The following is a 25,074-nucleotide window of genomic DNA, read 5'->3' as shown; positions in this document are numbered from 1 at the left end:
GGAGGCCAGCGAGGCAACCTCGGCGTGGCTGTGGCCTTACCTCAAGCCCCACAGAAAGTTGGCTTCAAACGACGCCGTCGTTGCAGATTCCTTCAACTTCGGTCCCACGACATCGCAAACGCTTTCGATCTCTCTCGATATGCAAATAGCACGATGGCGGAACTTCTTGTCTTTGAAGACTCACGCGATTCCCTCCGCTACGCATCTCTCTGCATTTCATTCCACTCCCTGTTCGTGTCAGAAATGGAATAACAAATTCAACTCCGTGAGTTTTTTTTTTTTTTTTTTTCTGATTTCAAAAGTTCATTTGCTTCTTTCTTGGTAGTAAGTAGTAACAATATGGTAGAAATGGAATGGTGGAGATAGGAGAACTTTTACATTTGGTATACAAGCTCTGTTGGCAAGTATTGCACAAACTTGTTGCTAACTTGTCATGCGTTCTTAGCTTAGAAGTAAATTACTACATTTTCCTATGAACTATTGAAACCCGAATTTGTGTGCTCAGATCACCTGCCACTGGGAATTGGCTTACCTTTCCAAGCTTATTTGTTTATCTATCATCTTTTTCAGTTTGGGTTGTCTATGTTCTCATTTCTTCTTGGACGAGGGATTATCTCTTTACTGAATATCAGAAAGTTTGGAAATTAATACAATGTTTTGTTTCCAGGATATAAGAAGAGGTCAACAACCATCTAAGGTACGCATTGGATCTATAGGTTCATTTTCTTTAGGTGATCTAGCAGTAGCACACATATTTCTGCCTATTTTTGGTGTTGTAAACTTGTGAAGTATTTATACAAGGCAATGTATTGTTTGTATTTAAACTTTTTTTGTCCATTATTATATTGATTATCATGTAAACTAGTTTTATTCAGTGGTAGGTATTATCATGTTAATAACTTAACGCTATGAAGCCTCCTGCTTTCTGAATTGGAGAAAAAATCTTCAGTTTGGTAGAGTCTTCAAGCAATCTATGGTGAATTATTTTCACAATCAACTTGTGAACAATATTCAAATTATTTTCTTAGTGGTTATTATTTAGTACAATGACTGGTAGCATATGTGAATGTTCTGAATCTAAAGCTTTACAGAATTTTCTAATATCAAAATATCTGTCTGAACATATACATGGAGGGCAGCAATGTATAAATGATTATAGTAATGTGGGCACTTCGAGTTAGAGGTCTCTTGTACGCATTCACACATGACAAAACTGGAGTTCACCATAACACTTTAAGATATTTCTGTATGGTAAATATTTTGTACACCTTAAACTAGGCATGCAATAAAACTGCTATTTCCCTTTGTAGATAATGGATTCAAGCCCCATGCCCCCAATTAAAAAGAAAATGGGGGAAGGGGTGAAAGAAAGAAAGATATATCCATTTTGTAATACAATTCTTCATCTTTTCCCGTGGTCTTTGACTGTACAGAAACACATATGTCATCTTTTATGTGTTTCTGTTAAATGAATCCTTGGACTTCCAATCGTTTTTCAGTTCTTGTTATTATAAACAGTGGCTGATTACTTAAAATCTCAGATTAAGTGCAAGCTTGTTTTATTGCTGGACAAATCTTTAGTTTTGTGTGTAATGTGTATTATAGTGATTTTCTCTCCTATGGTCAGATTTTATGTTTTTCTCAAGGGCTTAACTATGAGATGCAATGGTATTTTAGGTGAAATGCAATATCTGTTGGGATTCATTAGGAATTTAGATAGAAATTTGTTTAGCATGCATTTTAGGACTGACATACTTATGTCCCCCATGCACTACTTCATACAACTCTTATGGGGACAAGCCTGCTTATTTGACATTTATATAATTATTAACATAGTTTCTTTACTGATGATGGAAATGTGAATTTCAGAATCAATTCAAATACATTACACGTCAAAAGCGTGCTGATGCAAAGAAAGCTCTGAATAGTCTTCTTTACAATAGTGGATCCTATAACTTTTCATCTGAGGTATGCTTTCTAAAACCTTGATTATGTTGAGAAACTTTGTCATTTTATGATATTATTATTAATATCTTTTATATTGTTTACTGCTGTCACTATGTTTGCTTAAATTTTTGGGTAAGGATTTGTGTGGGTAAAGTGTGTGTATTAAAGAGATACGAACTAGCATGAACTCGATGCTTTTGAAGTAAACTTTTTGCACTATTTAGATGGGAGAGTTCATGAATTGGTTGGGAAAAAATACTGCCTGTAGACAATGGGTATTGGGTGGGATATTATGAAAGGAAAAAAGTATGTGTGTCCCTTGTTAACAAACTCTGTTTAAAAACCAGGTGGGAATATATTAGCAAACCTCATATTTGATTTTTATGTATTAGACTTGCTAGCTTGCAACAATTTATAATGATAATGTTTTATGGCGTACATTCTCCCAGGAAAAATGGTATGGAGACCATGGTAGGTGTTCCCATAAAGGTCAACCAAAGTCTGGTCAGCGGTCTGGTGGAAAACCACAAAAGAAAACTAAACGTGAGTTCTTTTTAGTTCACATTTGTATTTTATTTTATTTTTTTGTTTCAACATTTCCTTCACTTTTTCCCTTACCTTCCTCAATCACATGTCTGTACTGGTTAGAATTTGTTGTTCAGGAGACAAGTTGAGGGTCTGGGTAGCTAATTATTTTGAGGGAAATATGTAGAACCCTGTGAGATTTCGAAAATTTTCAGAGACATGCGGAAATGGACAAATTACCTCTCATTAGAAATTTTAATATGAAAAGGCCATCCTTAATATCTTAGACAAATGTTGTATTCCTAATTTACCCCATTTTGAGTTAGATTTGTAATATTTTTAATCCTGGGAAATATATATATTTTACTCAATTACTTTTAGAGAAGTGCTAGCAACACAATCTTCGTTATTAGTTAAAATTTATTAAAAATAACAAAAACATGTGGATCTCTCACTTAATTTCATGATTATCACTCCTAATTTAATTACTCTAATAGTTTTCAACAAATTTGAAATCAATAACTGAGACTATGTTAAAAAGAATGTATTAGATACTATGTTCCTAATACTCCTCTTATTTTAATGGATGTTTATGAAATTTAGAAAAGTACACTTTTCCAGCAATACATGTTGCTTTAAAGTGCTGTCATTATAGGTAAAATTTTGTGTTTTGTCACACGGTCATTACAATTTATTATTTGTTCATTGTAGATGTTTTGTTATGCCATCTTGGACTTCCTTGTCCGCATGAATGTTTCTTTAAATTAACATTTGTTTACTTTCCTAACTGCTGATCTCCATTATATGTTCAGGAAAAATCAGAAGAGAAAGTTTCTCTGAGGACTTTGATGTTCCTACTGAGCAAGTATTCCAGGCAACATTTGGTAACAGAAGGTATACCTGGTCCTTCAATAATTGGAGGGGTTCTTCTGAACGTTCCACATCTGGGTTTGAATGGAGGGAACATTCAAGTTGGGCAAACAAATGGAAGAATGAAAGTGATGCTGAGTATGATGATGATTCATGTTGTATAGGATCAAGTTCTGATAGAACTATTCTTGGTCTGCCACCAACAGGTCCATTAAGGATTGAAGATGTTAAAAATGCGTAAGTACTTCAGGGTTTCTATTCAGTGAAAGGTTTTGTGCTAAACTTAAAAGACAATTTTATTTTCCTTGTAGATTCCGGTTATCGGCTTTAAAATGGCATCCTGATAAGCATCACGGCCCTTCCCAGGTGCGTTTGAAATCTTTGTTTGGCCAATTTACTTCTTAGATACATGTTAGAAACTTGGAATTGAAACGTGAAAGGGGCATTATGTATGACAACTTCACGTGTTAGGTTGGCCGCAAACCCACCCTACTCAAAACTCACTATTAGCTACAGACTGTCTTCCTCGTAATAGGTGTAAAGTGTTAACAATCCTGAACTACCGTTTATATAGGTCCTCTTTAATATATTTTAAGCACAAAAGTAGTTGCCAAGCACTGTTAAATTGGCATTATATACCGTCTACAACATTTATGAACAACGAATAAACAACAGTCCATTCTCTTGTGGCTTTTATGATGCAGCCACTGATAAAGGGTGCAGCAGTCGTTCCTACTTCCTACTAATATCTTCCATTTATTAAAATGACTTTTGCATCAACGTTTAATATTCACTACCGGTGATTTGTTTAAAATTGATATTTATAACCTAACATATGGAAATTATTTACAAGCCCTTCAAAAAAAAAAAAAAGAAAAAAAAAAAGGGAAGAAACAGGTGTCTGGGACAAGTTGCTGAGAAAATCGGCCTTGTGAATCTCTGTTATATTGTGATACAGGGGTCTTGCAACTACAGGGAACAAATTTCAGGCGATAGGATTTGGCGATCTGGCCCTGAACCACTAGGGATGAGTGGTTTTATATAGGTAGTGTAGATAGGTAGAAGTGCTGATGGCAGTGGTTGTGATGGAGGAAGTTTCGGGGTTGTGATAAAGTTCTGGGTTCAACTCACAAGATTAGGCAGCCTGCATTCGGAATAGAGATTGGTGGTGTTACTCTGACTACATTTCTGATGAGATAGTGGCTGGGAGGTGATGGCTGGCAACACTCATAGTATGTATGTCTTCATTCCTTATTTGGTCTCAAATATCCTGCGGTTTATGATTCTTGGAAGAGGGGTTGTGCCCATTTAGTTGCAGAAAGATTAGGATCGATCAAGTGATCTTGGTCAACCGACCAACTTATTTTACCCTCGTTGGTGATGAGTTGGAATAACAGTCTTGGCCCTTTCTGTACAAAGAGAGATGCTTACATATACTGATGAGTTTATTGCAAGTGTATATTGCAAGTATGTGTGCATTGTGTTATTGAAAAACTAAAAGAAGGTTGAAATAATATCGTTTTGAATCCAGCATAGAACATGAAAAAGGAGTAGCTCATTGTTACTGGTTTTTATCCACCATTTCTAGGCCGTACTGGATGGTCTGTGGTTTTAAATATTTACAGAAGGATAACCATTTCATTATATATAGGATGAATGACGAATAAAATATAGGTTATACTCTAAATTGTAAAAATTTATGTCAGGTATTTTTTTAAGTTTCACTAATATGGCCACCTTTCTTACTTCGTCTTTTAGGTTATATGTGCTATCTGGTCTTATGTTTGGCACTTTACCTTTCTGTGATGGCAGGCAATGGCTGAAGAAAAATTCAAACTCTGTGTAAATGCATACAAGACATTATGCAATGCTCTCTCCCCATCTTAGGTGGCCATATGGCTTGTTACAGCTTCCAAATCAATGGTGTACGATTAAGTTCAATTTTTTGTTTGTATTTAATTCACATGTAGGTCAAATTTGCAATTAAAAGTAGTCATGATTTACAATTTTAAATGTTACGCAAGTGCTCTCTCTAACAGCAAGGGAAGTGAAGGATCGTTGAGTCAGAAAATATTTATAAAAAAAAGGGAAAAATTATTGAATTACTGCTTCACTTCTTGTAATAATCATTAGTTTTGATTTATTTTTTTTTAAGCGTAATTACGACAGACCAAATTAGGCATCTCGTGCAGACTTGTGTAATAGAATGTAATGCAATGTAACAGTTGTGTATGATTTTTGTTTTTGTTTTTTTTGTTCTAATTGGTTTTATCAATTGTAGTGACATTACTCCCTCGTATTCTTTTTACATGATACATTTTATTAAATTATACAAATTAATAAAAATAATTAAATTAGTTGATTTTTTTATTTTTAAATTAGTTGATTCTCATGGGCCAAAAGTATTTTATAGAAATTATATAGTGCTTTATAAATGATCATTTAAGCTTTCTAGAAGGTTAAAGCAGTATTTTATAATTTCATGTCTCTTAATTTTTAACGCATTCAATATCAAACAGAATTTATACGTTATGACCTGTGATATTCCAACACATTTATCAAACGTTATTTTCAATCTTTCAGAAAATGAATGGTGAAGTCATCCGTAGCTTTTATAGAAAAGTAATCTTTTTCATCACTTCAAAGCCAAGAGCTCAAACAGAAGAACTGGCTAAAAGAAACAGAAAGATGCCCTCTGGAGGGTCATACTACAAAATCCATTGATTGTTTTCGTAGCACTCGTTTGTCGAAAAAATAAGTACAAAAAAGCTATTTTTTTGTGATGATTCGAGGCAAAGGAGAAAACGCAAGACGTTCTTGAGTAAGTGAAAGAAGCCATTCCTGATTCCAAGCTTTAGAATCTTGAGCAAAGTGTATTCCTATAGTTATTGTGCTGTGACATGGAAAGTCTAAAGAATTCATACTTTAGGTCAAAAAGCACAACAATATGGCTATGTTATTTGGGAGCCGTTTATATGTAAGCTATGTATACCTACACCAATTCAAACCACTAGTTTCACCCATAGAAGCTGATTATCCATGCCAACTAATTAGATTCGCTATTTTCGCCCCTCCTTTTGACAAAATATCATCTCAGGTCTCACTTTCCAGGATGCAATCCTGTCAAACACTAGCATGCTCATTTGTTTTAAATTAAAAATAATTTTTTTAATCAATAACTATAATTAAAATAAGTTACAAACTTGACATTGAAACATGTGCATAATAAAAAAAAAAAGACTCTGACGTAAATCAGCCCTAGGATACTTTATAGGCTACAGTAGGTTTTTTGACTGGCTTTGACAATGTGGCCCTTTCTTAGAAAATGACTGTCAAGGAAGAAAAAGGGTTTGCACAGAAGGAAATGAAGGAATGACGAGAGATTGGTGTGAGAATGGATTGAATTTGAGAATTGACAGTGAAGTGGAAATGAATTACATGATACAAATTATACATCTATACTAAAAACAAACGTTGGTCTATGAATCTTATTAATAAACTAGCTATATGCATAATTTAAAAACAGAGGAGAACAACCGATGAAGAGATCATGAAGGCATAGATCAAGATCAAGAAGCCAAAATGAAGAGCCCAATTTCTCTTGAACTTACCGAAATAGCTCTCAGGTGGTTCCTGGTAGTGAATCTCGAACTCCTCATCGCCAATCCCATCGAACTCACCCACTTCAGCGTTGAATCTCATCTTCATCTCCCTGAGCTTCTCGGTAGCCAAGCCGAGAGTGAGCTTGTGGCAACGGCGCTGGTACTTGAAGCCGTTGATGCATCTGAGGGTCTGAGCGACTGAGACGTAGAAGATGAGGTGGGCCATGGAGAGGAGTGTGATGGGGATCCAACAATGGCGGCATTGGAGACGTTGTGACTGGGCTTGGGCCAGGAAGACCAGACCCAAGAAGATGAAGAATATCTGGAAGAGCTTGTGAAGCTCCTTCTTTTGGAGGTCTATGGCGCGCTTCTTCTCCAGGGTCTTCTCGAAATGCAGCTGAATGATGGTGTTCAGGGCTTGGAATGCTGACTCCTTCGACACTGCTTGTTGTTGTTGTTGATGGTGGTGGTGCTGCTGGTGATGGTGATGGTGATGGTTATGGTGATGCTGGGTTTCGTAGTCTGCCATGGATGGAAGCACTCAGAAAGCCCCGTCTCTGTCGCAAGAAGAACGTTGGGGAAGTTTATTGCTATCAAATCCAAGAGGTTCAAAACTAGTCATAGAGGAGTAACTAGAGTTGGTTAGAGTAACAGTACTCTTAGTAACTTAGGTTGGTAAATTATGTTAGCCATCATCAAAGTATAATAGAATGATATTTAATCTATTTTATTTTATAGCATTTTATGTAATATCAGATAGTAATGATTTGAAAACGAAAGTAGGTTTAGCCAGTGAGAATTCTATTCATCTTCTGTAAAAATACGAGTTTAAATTTGACTCTCAGTATGTGATCTGTGAGTATTAATTTGACGACCCGAGTATGTAGTTTAGTTAAATAGTTTTTGAACCATCAAATTAAATATTTAAAATGTTTTTTATAAGTTAGATATTATTTTTTAAAAATATAAAAATAATACGGTATTAACTTTTAATAGTATAAATGATAAAATTATATAACTCATTAGCTTAAGTGAGGAAAGAGATAAAATAAAAAGTACGACAGACAGAGAAGAGGAAAGAGTGCAGACAATGTGAGGGAAATTTCTATAAATTAAAGAATGTTACTGAGTCATGAATAGTAAAATGGAAGTGGTGGCGATCTCGATACGTTATACATTCAAATTAAAATATCGAACGGTGAAAGCAGAACAGTGAGCAGTGAGGGCACTCTTTTTAAAGTTGAAACGCTTTGGCAGTGAATGAGTTGTTGTGGCACTTGGCATCAAGATGCCATTGCTGTCTTTTGTATAATACAAGCATTTAATTCAGCATGCTTTTGTTTCCATTCGCATTCAGTGCATAAACAACAGGCAAATCTAATTTTTATGAAGCAATTATGAAGTGATCGATGGCTATACACTTGGTATTAATCTTCCCAGATTCATCTAATTCACTTCACATCAGTCATGTCCATGCTTAGTTGGATGAATTGTTACTCGGACCAAGCAGGACATTGCCAGCTATTCCTCCTTTCTCATGTTACGTGTCATTTTAATATTTTTATTTTTTCAAAATACGTTATTTTAAAATTTTTAACTATTATTTTTTTAACAATACGTTATTCTTAAGTATTTTACTTAAATATTTAAATATTATTGATATATTTATCTATTTTAATGAGAATATATTTAAAAATTATTATAACAATTTATATAAATTTTAAATATATATAATTAATATTTTAAAAATGTGTATTACTTTAAAATATATATACATATATAAGAATGATCAAATTATATTAACATAATTAAAAAATATATTATTGAATAATTTTATATTAAAGATATTTTAAATTAATCACTAAATTAAAAAATTTATTACATAAATTACGTTTATAAAATTTATGATTTATTATTAAAAAACACAAGTATGTTTTCACTTGTATTTGAAGAAAATAATAAAAATATATGTCCTCTCTTTTTTTTTCTTAAGTTTCTTAAAAAATATTTTATTCAAATACATAGTAAAAGAATTTATGAGTTTTAAAATTTTTAATGTCAAATTATCAGTAAAAATTTCATAAATTACACAATAATTGGAATAACGGAATTAAATATAAACTAAAATAAAATAACTTTTATCATTCACCTTAAATACAAGAATGATTAGGCATAATTCATAAGTGACATTACTGTCACTGAAATGACAGCTGACCCGTCTTAATTGTAGGAGTGTTAGGTCAGTGACAACACATCATGGAGTCAGCATTCTTTGCAAGTTGGGATTCGTGGAAATTCGAAGATTGCTAGAATAAATTATGAAATTTTTTAAAATTTTAAAATTTATTAATATATTTTAAAATTTTAATCAACACCTACATATTATAAATTATTGACTCATTATATATAAAATAATTTCATTAAAAATGTAAAAATATAGTTGATCCAATAATTTTTAAGTACTGGTTAATAAGATTATAATTTAAATACTACATTAATAAATGTTGGCAGACAATAACTGGAGGATGAAAGAGAAGCAGAGGGAGAGCTGATAGAGTGTCATAGTCCCTTTTTTAACTTCTTGAAGTTAGTTGCAAAGTACTAAAGTTGATGCTCATCACTACCCAAGATTCAGATTTCAGAAGTCTCTGCCACGATGCTTCTTTCTTTAAATTTTGAAAAATGCTATTGTTATGTTTATTTTTTTATTTCCTCTTGAAAAGCTCTTTTAGTTTTATTTGTTTTTTTCAATTTAATTATGTCCTCAACGTTTGACTGGTGTTAATTAGTTAATTACATAAAAAGAAAAAGAAAAGGATGGTCCACAAAAGGGGGACCAAGGCAAAATGGGCAATGGCTTGGAAGATGAAAATGATGATGGAAGTGTCACCCAGTCCCCTCCATAAATATTATTATTATTATTTGTGTGTAACTTTTAAGAATTATCTTTTGTACTAAATAGCTTTGTTGCTTTATAGCATGCAACTATTCTGAATAATGTGGAGAATAAATCATGCACATGTTTAAATTAAAGATTAATAATTGATCAAAATAAATTTACTAATGAATATTTATAAAAAAATTAAATCTAATTAAATGAAATATTTTTTGTAAATTAAAATCAACTCATATACTTTACCTTTTTTTTTAAAAATAATTATTTATAAATAAAATAAAGATATAGTTTGATTTTAACATTTAGAAAAAAAAGTTTAGTCATTCTGTCTTTCTAAATCTTGTTTTATAGACATTTACTGAAGAATATATTTAAACTTAACATAATTTTTTCAATAAAATCCATTTTCAATGATAAAATTTTTATTTGACTTCATCGACTAAATATTAGGGAAACAATAAACCCGTCAATATTCAAAAATATATTAAAGAAAATCCTTTTTGTTTAAGTACGACTTTTTCCTTTTTCTTATTTTTTTCAATAGAGGGCAGAAATGCATGGATAGAATTTTTAAAAATTGGATATTTTAAACAAATTATAAGAATATCTTATAATTAATATTTTAAAATATATATATTAACTATACTTTTAAAAGCATACGATAAAGATTTTAGATGGTTTTTAAAATCACAAATTAATTAAATACGTGTTTAATAAATTCTTATTATATAAGAATTTACATTCCATGTTTCAGGATAAAATTACTTTTAAAAAATAATTTTTTCTAAATTTATCAAAATAAATTAAAAAAACTTAAAAATATAAATTATTTCCGTAAGTTATCCGTAATTTTTTTCAAACACAACTTTAATATTCTTACATGACATTTAATCAATTTAGCTTTTAAAGAATAAATGTTATTCAATCAAACACAACTTTCCATAAGCTAACAAATTTTTGCTTAAGTAAAAATGAGAAATTTTGCCTAAATGCATAGTGTAGTTTCCGTGTAAACTGCAGTGAATCCTGATCTGTATTTAGATTAACTAAAAAGATCATTTCAATTATGAAAGTAATTTTTATGTTCACATGTATTAAATGAAAAATAATTTTAAGCTAATATATTTCTTCTAAATTATTTAAAAAGATACTTTTTTTTAAGTAAAATTATAAAATTATTTGTATTAGTTGAATTTATATTTAAAATATTTAATTATTAAAGATAAAATAAAAATATTAAAGTTAGCTAAAATATGTTTTTATATATTTCAATCATAATTTTTAAAATTATATTTACAATAATCATATGAAACGATAATTTTCTTATGAGAAAATTATAAAATAGACAACAACTATTGTATTAATGGAAATGATGAAACAAGTACAAGTCTTGATAAACTAAAATAGAATTGAAATCTTAACAGCAAGAAACAATAACGAAATAATAATAAGACAGGAATAACAAAGAGTTTGCCAATAGCTGCAACATTTACAGAACCTGAATCATAAGAGAATAGAATAAGGAAATCAAAAAGGTCAAAGGAAGAATCAGAAAGGACGGAGAAAGAGAATTCAGAGAGTCACATACCAAACGTATAATGAGCTCACTACACAAAATTCTTCAATAAAACATTCTCTTTCCTTTGCCTTATGCTTTTCCTTCGGCCCACCAATTATGGTTCACACTCCACGTGACTTTTCTGTGTAACCAACTTTCCCTCATTATCTACCTCGGTATTAGTTTATGCACATGTTACAATAGTTTCCTCATCAAAAGCAATTGTGTCCTCAAGGTTGAATTCTGAAAATGATTATTGAATCTCTTGAACATCCTCCCATGTAGTTACAGAAAGTCCCAAGGAATCCCATTGGATTAGGATTTGAGAAACTGGTTTGGAATGACACATGACAGTGCAGGAATTCAAAACTTGAAATGGTTATACCGAAAGACCAAACTTAGTAGTAGTAAAGGGCAATGATATATACTGCTATGAAGGACTCCCAACGAATTTCTTGAGTAAGGATATGTGGAACACAGTGTGAATTTGAGTTGTATATGGTAACTTGAGTTTGTATGCCACGTCTCTAATTTTTGCTACCACCTCAAAAGATCCAAAGTAATGCATGCTCAGCTTTTGAATCTTTCGTAAAGCCACCAAATATTGCCTATAAGGTTGCAACTTCACAAGTACCAACTCTCAGTGCCTTTTATCTGCTTGATTTTTCATGTATTGTTGTACTTTAAGTAAGTTTCACTTCAATTGTTGTAACAGAGCATCACGGTCACGAAGCAATTCTTGGACTAAAACATGATCAGTTACATTTGTTTCATAACACGACACCAAAGGAGGATCTTTGCCATACAAAGCCTTGAATGGAAACATTCCAATGCTTTGGTAAAGTCCATTCCAATGCTTTGGTAAAGTGAAAAATTACTAATATTGTGCCTAAGGCAACATTAAGCACCAGCTTTTCGAATTTTCAAACACAAAATATTAAAGATACATCTCTAGAGTATTGTTCAAATTTTCAGTTTGGCCATCCGATTGTCAATGATACGAAGAACTCATGGCCAATATAGTCCCTTGAGTTCTGAACAATTGCTTCCAAAAAGAGCTAATAAAAATCCTATCACGATCTTACTAGCTTATTCTGCTTTCAACGGAATGAAATGTCCAAATTTAGAAAGTCTATCTACTACCACCATAATAGTAGAGAACCCATGAGATACTGGTAGATTTGTGATGAAATATAGTAAGATGTCATCTCAAACATGTCGTGGAATAGGTAACGGTTGCAGTAGCCCTGTAAGTAAAGCATGCTCAATTTTAGCTTGTTGACAAACTTGGCATTCTCGCACAAACTTTCTAACTTGCTATCGCATTCCTGGCCCAAAAAAATTGAGAAGTAATATGTGCCATAGTCTTGGACACTCTAGCATGACCACCTATTTTTGAGGCATGAAAGTCATATAACACTTGATTAATCTCATTAGCAGGTAACATGACTCTGCCTTTCCAAAATACAACACCATCTTTGATTGCATAAGCTTACAATAGTAATGTAGCTGCCAGATTATACAATTGCTTCAACTTATCATCTGCTTGAGTCAATTCTGCAACTTTTGTTAGCCATTGATTACATGGAGTAGACCAAGCCATCATAAAGCTGCGTGACAAGACATGAGCTGGAATATTTTACTTCAATTGTATTGTAAAATCAACACCCAAAAATTTGGGTAGCCATTGTTGTTACTCCAGAGTTTAAAGATATTGTTCTAAGAGTTCTTTGAGACTTTTTTGATTTGTCATAATGCAAATTTGTGGCAAAGTAAATAATATCAAAACTTAGCCAATGCCTCCGTACAAGCATAAAATTCGTGTGTATACGCAAATTGCTTTTGCGTACACATAGATAGCTTCTTTGAGAATATGCAATAGGATGATTCTCTTGACTTAACATTGCTCTGATTTTAGAACCAGAGGCATCCATTTCCAGAATAAACAGTTTTGAGAAGTTTGGAATGGCCAAAACAGGGATGTTATAAGCGCATCTTTCAAGTTAGAAAAAGGTGTTGTAGCTGCTTTTGTCAATCAAAATGCATCTTTTTTTAATAAATCAATCAATGGTGCTACCAATTGGGCATAACTTTCACAAAACAACAATAATACCCTGATAATCCATAGCCACTCCTTGACCTAACAAAGTATGGCCTAGATATAAAATTTCTTTTACTCTAAATGAGCACTTGGAAAAACGTGCATACAGCTGATGTTGCTGCAGTATTTTCAGGACCACTTCCAAATGGTAAAGGTGTTCATTCCATGAAGAACTATATATAAAAATATCATTAAAAAAATGAGAACAAACTTTCACAAGATGTCCTTAAAAATATCATTCATCAAACCTTGAAATGTAGCTGGTACGTTAGTCAATCCGAAAGGCATGACCAACCACTCAAAATGACCATGATGCGTGCAAAAAGTAGTTTTGCATCTATCCTCAGGTGTTAACAAAACCTGATGATAACTAGAATGCAAGTCCAGTTTCGAGAAAAGAAGAAACACCAAACAATTCATCTATTAATTCATCCACAGTGAGTATGGAAAAACTATCCTTGATAGTTATAGTGTTAAGAACTTTATAATCGGTAAACACATGCTAAGAACCATCCTTCTTCTTCACAAGGATTATAGGAGCAATGAAAAGACTGTTGCTTGGTTGAACAATTCTCTCTTTAAGCATATCAGCCACTAACTTTTCTATTTCTTCTTTTTGGCTGTGAGGATAATGATATTGTTTCACTTTGACAGGGCCTAAGCCCTCAATTAGTGGAATAGAATGATCCTTTGCTTAGTGAGGAGGTAAAGAAGTTGGAGTAGCAAACATAGAAGCATAATTACAAAAAAGTCAATTTGGGCTCCATGTCAACTAGCAACTCATGTAAAGAAATAGCTTGAGCATTGGGGTCCACCATCTTCATTGTATAAACATCAGCAATAGAATGGGTATTAACCATACAATGAATATGATGTAAATGAGCTTGTATTGGAACATGGTTCACTTCACCTTATAATGTAACAAATTTATCATTATGCAAAAATTTCAAATTCAATGATGCATAATCAGCCACATGTGGCCTAATGGTTTTCAACCAATTGGCACCAAGAATAAGATCAGTTCCTGAAATAGGAAGAAGATATATTGGTAATTGAAATACATTGCCTTGCACCTGAATGACCAAATTTTGCACTAATCCTTCAGTTGCCATGTAATTACCATTCTCCACCATCACCTTGAATGAGGGAGCTAGCTCAACAGGATGTTTCAAAAACTTCGCAATACGAGGTTGCAGAAAATTGTCAGAGCTACCATCATATATCAACACTGTTACTGGCAACTTGTCTACACAAGCCAAAAATCTTATGGTACCCACACCTGTACCCCCTTTTAATGCATTAAGGGACAAGTGATGATCATTCAAAACAGTTTTCTCAACAATTAACTGCTGACTATATTAGGAGGTGAAGTCTTGTCTTCGATGAAGGTCTCATCAAGTTGTTAGAGCTACCATCATATATCAACACTGTTACTGGCAACTTGTTTACATAAGCCAAAAATCTTATGGTACCCACACCTATACCCCCTTTTAATGCATTAAGGGACAAGTGATGATCATTCAAAACAGTTTTCTCAACAATTAACTGCTGACCAGTATTAGGAGGTGAAGTCTTGTCTTCAATGAAGGTCTCATCAAGTTGCAAAAATATAGATTGCCGATTAGACCGATGATTGAATGTAAATTTTTTGTCACAAAAATAGCATAATCCCTTCTCTCTACATAATTTGTATCTCAATTGGACTCATTTTTTGGATATTTGTATATGTTAATGGTGGAGTATTGGGAGTAGGAAGTAACAGTGGAAATGAATATTTGAGCAAGGACTTAGATTGATTCAGAGAAACAGTAATAGAGGACAAAGATATAGGAGAATAACGTCGAATAGGCACAGTACTAGACTTAATTACAGGTAAATATCTCTCCTCATACAATTTGGCCAACACAACCACCCTCAACAAGGAGGTTGATGACTGAGCAATAACATCATGACGGATTTTAGCATGAAGACCACTTAAAAAACAATTCAACAGAGCATCATCTTGTAAACTAGAAAATCTATGCGTAAGAGATATAAATTTTAAATAATAATAAAAAAATGGTACTGATTTGTTGCAATTTGAAAATCTCTACTATCAGACAATCAAAGGGGGAAGGTCCAAACTGTAATTTAAGTGCTGTCGTCAGTTCTGCCAAGGTCTTAACTGCAGAGAGCCATTGTAACATTTGGAACCATGGTACGACATCCTTCTCAAAATGTATTGCCGCAATGTCAACTCTATCAGTATCTGGTGTATGGTGATAATCGTAAAACTTCTCAGCCTTAAAAATCCACTCCAACACCGAAGATTGGCCATTAAAGTAAGGGAAATCTAAGGAAATATCCTTAACATGAAACGCACTGCATATTGGAGTTGCTCCGCTCATGGAATTGTTCGTCATTGAGCCACCATTGAATTGAGGATGCGAATGAGATTGTAGCAACAAATCTAAGGATTGTTGGATCTGATCCATGCGAGATTGGGCCTCTATTTGAACTTGCTTAATATGAGCTCGTTGTTCACGATCACGAAGGTCTAAGAGCTCTATCAAATTCTTAATGATAAGTCTGTAATTAAGCCCTCTTTTACAGCCCATATATTCATATTTGACCTTTATTTTATTTGAGTTTTACACTAATTTATATATTAATTGTGCAGTTTGGTATAAAGAGGCCGCAAGTGAATTTTGGGTGCATTCTGGGCCCAAATTGATAGAAGATTAGAGCTTCACAGCAGTCAACACACCCAAACCCATTCAATAAGTACGGGGGTGCTTCGGGCCCATGCACAGTCATGCTTAAGGCGTTGCACGGCCGTGCTCATCTGCGGGAAGCCAAATTATGAAGAGTTTTTAGGGTTTTTAAATCCTATAAAAGGGAAGATAGCAGGCATCGTAAAAGGACCATTTTTACATCTAGTCTTTGGCTTTCGGATACACTTCTGATCTCGTCTCTCTTGCACAGGATCCTTGGCACATGTTTGGCGAGACTTGAAGTTTCAAGCAATCGTACTTGAAGACCAGAAACACATCTCATACTCTAGTTTGCTATTCTTTTGATTATGGCTTTGTTTATGATTGTGTTAGTTCTTTTCTTTAGCATGAGTAACTAAGTCCATAGTTAGGGTTATGAGAACTATTGTTCATGAATTTATGGAATTATTATATATGAATCTAAATTTGATTTCCGTTTTGTAATTAGATTTGATCCTATTGCTCTTCTTTCTTAATCCTAATTAATTATATCGTCAGGCGACCGTACCTCAGTTAATTAATAAATCTATAGGGTAAAATAAGACAAAAGATTAGGTGGACCAAACATATCTTTCTCTTCTAATCGTTATTAAATTAACAAGTTCATAAGTTCTTTAAACTTTCTTAAATTGATGTCTTGCATGACCATTGGGGATGTTAATTTAGATAAAAGAATATTAATATTGCATGATCATTGGGTATTAATAGTATTCATACGAATGATTGGTAATCATAAGGAAATCAAATTTAGAGTTAAATAGAAAAATAACATAAAGGATTGAATAAGAAAACTCATATGCCCTAGGTTTCTCTCCAATAAGTTTAACCAAAACGTGCATTGTATTTCTTGCTCTTAGTTTTATAATTGATTTTATAAATTTGTTTTTAATTAATCTCGTATCTTTGAAACTTAAACAATTAAATTAAGAAATTCTTAGTAATTAAAAATCAATTCTTGTAAGACGATATTTCAGGAACTTAATTTAAGAACCCTTTATTACTTCTCGATGGGTACACTTGCTCTCTGAACACTTAATATCGTCAACTTGACCACGTACTTCATCTTGCAATTCCTTCATACGTGTGTTCTTAGCCATGGCATCAATGAAAGCACCAATGAAACGATAATTTTCTTAAGGAAAAATTAAGAAAGAGATAGCAACTATTGTATTAATGGAAATGATGAAACAAGTACAAGTCTCGATAAACCAAAACGAAATTGAAATCTCAACAGCAAGAAATAATAACGAAACAACAATGAGACAGGAATAACAAAGAGTTCGCCAACAACCACAACATTTATAGAACCTGAATCATAACGAAACAGAATGAGGAAATCAAGAAGGTCAGAAGAAGGAATGAGAAAGAATGGAGAAAGAAAATTCAGAGAGTAACACATCACATGCATAATGAGCTCACTGCACAAAATTTTTCAATAAAACATGCTCTCTCCTTTGCCTCATGCTTTTCCTTTGGCTCACCAATTGCAGTTCACACTCCACGTGACTTTTCTGTGTAACCAATTTTTCCTCCTTGTCCACCATAACATTATTTCCTGCGCATCTTACATCACATCAATAATAAAATAAAATAAAACCTTAAAGGGGTCTTTGTCTCTATCTATAATTAATCATATCCAAACATAAAACCTAGCAGCTATAAACTTTAATTTATAATTAACATGTCATAAATTAGAAACATTCTTAGTCCATACAATTAAATATGAGACCTATTGATAGAAGATGCCAAATCGCTATCAAAACAACTAAATTTTCTAAAGATTTTGTAGTATAAAGTCAAATCTGAATCGATTCACGGAGACACATTCTCAGTCAAATTTAATTTTAGGTTTTCTTTTAAAAAATGCAAATAAGATTTTTGGGGTTTTGAAATTTGTAAATTAATCAAGTTGAATTATGAATAGAATAAAATTGAGTAAAAATAAATTAAGAAACATCAATCCACAGAATATTAAATGCGTGTAACTTCGGCTATCACAGTATCTAAAAATTTAAATCCACGTTTGAACAATCACCCAATTCAATTATTAATTCAATCGAATAACCTAATTAAACACAGTTACGAATTAAATCAAATAATTATTTAACCTAATCCACATTAATTATCAAATCAGAGCATCAATCGAGTTCTAATTTGAATTCTAACAACAGAAAAGTTAATCACAATCGCAATACACAATTTTGATATTAGAGAGAAAAAGAGAACAAACTTAGAGTAATTTAGCGCATAACTCAAGTTGAAATTAATGCGTTTAGATTTTGCGGGTTGAATGAAAGGTTTAGCCTTCTATCGAAGTACTTAACCCACTCAAGAATAAGAAAAGAACGAGAAAGTTCGAGAGAAAGCTAAATTTCAAAAACTCAAAGTGTCTAACCTCTTCATCATACCCTATTTCAGAACCTTATTAGTCTATTTATATATTCTAATTAGAGTAAATTAAGTGGCCAAAATTTGGGGCTCAATAATATCTAAAAGCCCAAATACAATTATTAAATAATAAGGGTCTAAATGCAATCCCGCAAAAATATTCAGTAAATTTGTCTCAACTTCAAAAAAACATAAAAAATTGAAAATAACTCTAAATCCAAATATCCATATATGCATTTTGAAACTCTGAATGTGTAGAATTCAATGCAATTGGAATCAGCCAAAAACGATATCTGTAAAAAATGTTATGGCCAAAATAGTAGTCAGATATGAGAATAACCGAAAATACGAAATTAAATCATTTATTTGTAATAGGCCCAATTTATTCAAATAAGTAGAAAATGGTAAAAATTATAAAAATAAAGTATATAAAATGTTTATTAATCAAAATTAAACTATAAATGTAAACCTAAAATATGTTACATAATTTGTTTATTTCATAAAAAAAATTTCATGCAATGAAGTAATTTTCCTTTTTATTATTTTATAAATTCTTATACCTAAAACAATTATTTGATTTGTTATGTTTGGATCTTTATTATTTACATTTTATCAATGTTATTATAATAACATTATAAATAAAAAAAGACTAAAATATACATTTATACAAAGATTAATATTTATTTTTAAATATAAAAACACAAATGTAAATTTTTTTCTCAAATATAGAAACTACAATATAATTTTTAAATATAGGTACTAATTCATAAATATGTCAAATATATAAATTAAATATGTATTTTAATCAAATATAACTTTAAACCAAACACCAAATTTAGCTAAAAATAATGAATTATTGTCCAATTTTATCTTCACAACATTTGATTTTTCTTAACTAATAAATAATTTTACTTAATTTTATATTTTACTTTTTATTTTATTTTAATAAGAATGAATAAAATATCAACATTTACATATTTATTATAATTTTGTATATGAAACTATGTTAATTATATATAATATATTTTTATAAGATACTAATTTTTATATATTTAAAAAATAATTTTTATAAATATAAAATAAAATATTTACTATATTTAATATGTAATATTATATTATTATTCAAAATTTTATAAAATCAAAATTGTCAGATGATGAATTTTGTAAATAATTTTATTATATCGTTTAACATGTCATTATTTAGTCTTTATACTATTTTTTAGTAATTACATATTTTATTTATGAAAAATATCTAAGCATGTTTAGTATTTTTTTTTAATCGTAATATTTTTTATTATATGTAAATTATTTTTAATGTTTTATTAATTAAAATTATTATTTCATTATTTTATGTATTCACCAAATAATAAAATCTATTAATAAATACATATATATCATAAATAATTTTTTATTTAAATAAATGAGTTTTTTGAAATTCATAATTCTTTTACTTGGCACCTCATTTTTAATTTTTCTTCTAGATAATTATGTCAAGACTTTTTTTTCTAATTAAAATATAATTTTTATAATCATTACTTGTTAATAAATTAATTCCTATACTTAAGAAAAAATATTTTTATTATTTTATTAATTTATGTATTTACACAAACAATGAAATCTATCAATATATATATATATATATATATATATATATATATATATATAATCTAACTTAAATATATAAATTTTTTTAAACATTTATGATTTTTTATTTGATATTTTATTTTTAAATTTTTTTAAACAATTCTATTAAAAATATTTTTTTTGCTTTTATTAAAATATATATTTAATCTCTATAATTAATACTTGTTAATAAATTACTCTATATACTCAAAAAAATATTTTAAATTTTTGTATAAATATTTTGTTATATTTTAGTTGTTATTATTATAATATTGTTAACGAGTAATTACCAAAATGTAAATAAAATGACTAAAATATAGCAAAGTTCTTTTATAAAAATATTTTTTAAATATGAAAATTAATTTGAAAACAAGTTTAAATTATAAAGATTAAATATATAATTTAATAAAAAAAAGTAGCCCGAGGTTAAAATCAAACTTGTAATGTTAACTCGGCTCAGTGACTCTCACATGGGTGGGAAGTGGTCTACCACCGTAAAATCATGCAAACCATTTTATTCATCTATCTACCCAACTTGCTTTTTACTACAGACAACTTGGGGAAACAATATATGGTGGACCCTGCCAATGTTTTTGAATTTTATTCATTAGTCGCAAATCAAAATGATAATTGTCTTCTTTAAATGATAATGACACTAGTGATATATATACATCATCAAATTGAGAGCTTACTGCTTTTACTTTTCTTTTGTAATATACAAATACAACAGATTAAGACAAAGTGTGCATGACGTGTTAACATTAAGCCCAAAAATTAAGAAAAACAGCCGAAAGAAGTGCACCAAAAACCTGAGAAATCTTTTGTATTTATTTACTACAGTCACTTTACTAAAGTTTGAAGTACAGTAACTGAATGGGAGAAAAGACAGTCTTTATATCAGAAATGACAATAAATTTGTGCACAAACGATATATATATATATATATATATATATGATAAAATTAAAAATATTATGTAATTAAATTGAAATTATATATTACACTTAACAATATTTTGTAAAGGGTGACTTAATGTTATTATTCAATTTACAAAAAGCGAAGCCATACAGTTTGAAGTAATAGTAATGCTATTTTCAATTTATTTTTTTTATTAGACCCTAATGAAATTTAGGGGAGGTTCCACAACTATGATGCTATATAAACCATGCTTGTATATAATTTTGTTTTAGAAAATGATTAATATTCTTAAAATATTTCTCTGAACAAACCAAAATAAACTTAATGTTCGAAAATAAATTTATTTTTGGTTGAAACAATTTAAACAAGTCATTGAAGAATCCTTAATAGACCCAGGAAAAGAGGAGCATGGTAAAATAAAATCTATCAAGAAACATTGGGGTTCCTATTAGAAACTCCGAAGCTGTGGCAAGTCTACTACTACACCTATATTTTATACATCCTACTAGTGTAGAAATAATGTCAAAAGAGTTATTAAAACTTTTACAATTACATTTGTACATTATTTTATATTAATATATATTTCATCATTTTTTTTATAAATATTACTATTACATTCAAATAAAACACTCTAAATATACCTTTCTTTTATTTTTCCTCAAACAAGTAACTATAAATAATAAATAAAAATGAGTATCAATAATCATTTCTCAAACTTTATTCCAACGGGTGGGGTAGTTGAAGTCAACATGATCATTACATAGATCACAACCTCTCCCGATGACAAGGAAATTCAGTCAATACTTGAGCATTGTAATCTGATATAAATTCCCAAATATTCCCACAAAAATAAGAGGCCATTAAGAATTTCCTATTACTCTGCCAAAGCCCAAAGGCAATAATGCCTCAGTGATTGCATTTACCCTAAAACACATAACTTAAGCACAGATCTTGGTAAGATGCATATCCATCCACAATGATAGCCAAATGCTTTACCCACGCGTGATGTAATCATCCATTCCGCTCTACTTTAAACAAAAATGCACTTTCATTACAGTTCACCGCTATGTCCTTTTTTATTGTCACAAACAAACAAATCCAACCATTTCCCACCTGATCACACATGGGTTTACAAACTTCTAGGGAAAATTTGATATAACATTAGATTACACGCCGAGTGACTTTATTTTTTACACACAGACAAATCTCTCCCCCTTTCAATGTGCGTGTTCCGTGTATCATGTTCACTCAACAAAAAAACTAAAAACAAAAAACCAATGAAAATTGGAAGATATAGGGTAATAATAATACATACAAAGACACCACCCATGAGACTGGTTTGTATTCTACCTAAGATTGTTCATGACCCCAACTCATCTCCCACTGATCTTAGTTTGATAAATCATTGGAAAGTCAAAAGAACGGGAACCCCACGTTGGTAGTCACAGAAGTTTCAATTAAAGAATCTCTTGAAATTAAGCTTTTAACTCATGATTGCTAAGGAAGGACTATTTGCAATTGCCATGTGATACCCACCTTGATCTTCATTCTCTCTTTGGTTCTGATCCGTGTTCTCTCCTTCACCATCTTCAGATGATGATGATTCTACCTGTTGTTGTCTATCTTCTTGACTTTCCATGATATGCATCAATAGCTCCTCAGGCTTCAACTCGTTCCCAGAATTACCAACCGACTCATCCACTTTCTTGGGCTTTTTACTGTATAAAGCTTCAAGGTGGTGATAATAAGGACACGTTTTGGAATCCGAAGGCTTTCTCTTGTTCTTTTCCTTCATTCTCTTGAAGTATTTGTTAATGTTCTCCCATTTTTCCTTGCACCTCTTGGCACTACGATCATAGCCAAGGTTCTTCATTGCCAAAGATATCTCCTCCCAAAGAGGCCCTTTAGATCCATTCCCTTGAGACTGCACATCAAGCTGTGTCCTCAACCTTATTAAAGCCTCAACTTCATCCTTAGGCCATCGCGATGAACTCATATGTATGAAATTCCCGACACTAACATTTCCACACTCTTGCTTATCTCTATCACCACTCTCTACCATGTCCTTATCTTTCTCCTTTTGAACCTGAATCTTCTCGGGTAACTGCACCGTGTTTTCTGTGAACTTTTTGAGAAAAGCAAGCACTGCTTCATCTTTAGCCGCAGCAATTGACCTTTCCTGAGCCAGAACCTCGCGTTCCTTTTTAATCCGAGCAAGCTCTTCATTCTTCCACGCTTCCTCTCTCGCTATTCGATCCTGTTCACACTTCTCCAACACCTCCATGAACTTCCTCTGAAGCGTTTCTTGCTTCTCTATCACTTCCCTCATAAGCCCTTCAAAAAACTGCGTCAGTTTCTTCTTCTTTGACCCTTTGCCCGAAGACGAAGTGGTGGAACTAGAATAATATTCCACAGCGTTTGCACTAGGGTATCTAACGGAACAAGGAACCGCATCTTCGATAACGTTAACGTTGTTGTCGGGCACATGGGTTGTAGATTTAGCAGTGACCTCTAGTTGTTCTTCCGAGGTAGGTAAAGTAGTTGGGGGAGGAGGAAGAGAGTGGTGACCGTCTAAAGCTTCCAATTGCTCGAAAAATCGATAAGTTTTGCTACCGTTGGGTTTGCCACAACGACCTTCTTTGGTTCTTCTATGGTACTTGTAAATGTTCTCAAACTTCTCCTTGCACTTCTTCGCACTCCTATGATATCCTAGTTCCGCTAATTTCCTGAGTAGTCGTAAGTTCTAAATTCAATCACAACATTGCACAATAAATGTTTCATATAATCATGACCGCGAAGGAGTATATATCATTTATATGTGACACTAGTACTAAAATGGAATGACCCAAATGAAAATTTAGCTGCATTTATGAAGGGAATGGAAGAGGGTGAAAAAGGAACTGACCTTGAGACTTGTTCCCAAAGAGGGGCTTTGGGGCTGGTATCTTTGAAAGCAACGTCCATTTCAGACCGTATCTTGAGCAAAGCCATTGTCTCATCTCGAGGCCACCGGTTCGCGGCGGAATTCCGGTCACCCTCTTCGCCGTGCTCCGCTTTCAACCCATCGGGAACGGCCACGCCACCACCCTCCGGGTTCTCTATGGGGGGTACCGCTTCCAGCATCAGTTTCCCCGAATTACAGCAAAGAAACTCTAGTGGCTGGGGCAAAAGAAAAACGAAGTTGGTGAAATTTGGAAAAAAAAAATAAGAAGAAGGGTAATTTTGATAACTGGGGATGTGTTGTGGGGGTTTTGATTTGAGAGGAGATATAGCTCGTACTCTTAGTGCTATATTCTAGGACTACTTCTACCTTCTACCATACCATTATTGTCATTGGCAAAGTTAAAACAAGGGAGAGCATATTGAAAGGTGAATAATAATAATAATGGAGAGAGGTTATAACGTATTATTGAAAAAGTTTTAAATTTAAAAAGAAGTGAAATGGAATGGGTGAGAATGGGATGATCAGATAGATTCCATCCAGCTACACCTATCAACACGGCGCCGTGCCATTGGTTGCTGCGTCATTACAATATTTCCCACTTGTCTAGGTTTGACCTTTAGCAACCAGCGAGCCAAATTAAAATTTGACAGCTACGGTCAATATTAGTGGGCTTTTTATCCCTTTCTGGTTATTATTATTAATAAAATTTTTTATGGTTTCGTGCTCGGTGCATGAGGCCCTTAATCTGGAGGGTAAAATGGGGAATTTGCAGTGGGAAATGTGGTGGTGGGAAGAAAAGGACACTTAGGGCCGAAGCAAAAGTCGGTTTCTTTTCTATCGTGTGGTAACGGAGTCCGGTTCGGAAGGCAAGGCCCACAGAGCCCACATTCTTGTTCTGTACGTTTCTGCATCCCCGCTGGCTTTGCCCCACACCACACACTAAATACAATT

At 32.1% G+C, this 25,074-nt stretch overlaps 3 protein-coding genes across 5 annotated transcripts; 1 reads left to right on the top strand and 2 right to left on the bottom strand.

Moving 5' to 3' along the window:
* Positions 1 to 20: 20 nt before the first annotated feature.
* Positions 21 to 22,165, top strand: LOC113871529. 3 transcript variants are annotated; one of them, XM_027508634.1, is made up of 8 exons: positions 21 to 265; positions 668 to 697; positions 1,870 to 1,968; positions 2,397 to 2,490; positions 3,285 to 3,579; positions 3,654 to 3,708; positions 5,155 to 5,265; positions 22,139 to 22,165. In XM_027508634.1, the coding sequence occupies exons 1-7, from the start codon at positions 140 to 142 to the stop codon at positions 5,227 to 5,229; spliced, it is 774 nt and encodes a 257-aa protein (XP_027364435.1). In that variant the 5' UTR covers positions 21 to 139; the 3' UTR covers positions 5,230 to 5,265; positions 22,139 to 22,165. The 3 variants fall into 3 exon arrangements, with proteins under 3 accessions (XP_027364435.1, XP_027364430.1, XP_027364424.1); XM_027508629.1 differs by lacking the exon at positions 22,139 to 22,165 and having other exon boundaries at positions 5,155 to 5,585; XM_027508623.1 differs by lacking the exons at positions 5,155 to 5,265; positions 22,139 to 22,165 and adding an exon at positions 4,301 to 4,869.
* Positions 6,859 to 7,505, bottom strand: LOC113871547. The gene has a single exon (XM_027508640.1). It carries the CDS (start codon positions 7,471 to 7,473, stop codon positions 6,859 to 6,861), a length of 615 nt encoding a protein of 204 aa, XP_027364441.1. The 5' UTR covers positions 7,474 to 7,505.
* On the bottom strand, positions 21,614 to 24,565 carry LOC113871524 (trihelix transcription factor GT-2-like). Its single transcript, XM_027508617.1, has 3 exons — positions 24,502 to 24,565; positions 24,085 to 24,338; positions 21,614 to 23,905 (listed from the first exon to the last, which is right to left on the bottom strand). The coding sequence occupies exons 1-3, from the start codon at positions 24,538 to 24,540 to the stop codon at positions 22,663 to 22,665; spliced, it is 1,536 nt and encodes a 511-aa protein (XP_027364418.1). The 5' UTR covers positions 24,541 to 24,565; the 3' UTR covers positions 21,614 to 22,662.
* Positions 24,566 to 25,074: the final 509 nt, after the last annotated feature.

Source organism: Abrus precatorius, unplaced genomic scaffold (assembly GCF_003935025.1).
Source record: "Abrus precatorius isolate BTA unplaced genomic scaffold, Abrus_2018 Scaffold10, whole genome shotgun sequence".
In the NCBI taxonomy this organism is placed as follows: Eukaryota; Viridiplantae; Streptophyta; class Magnoliopsida; order Fabales; family Fabaceae; genus Abrus; species Abrus precatorius.
This window is presented reverse-complemented; position numbering and strand designations above follow the sequence as displayed.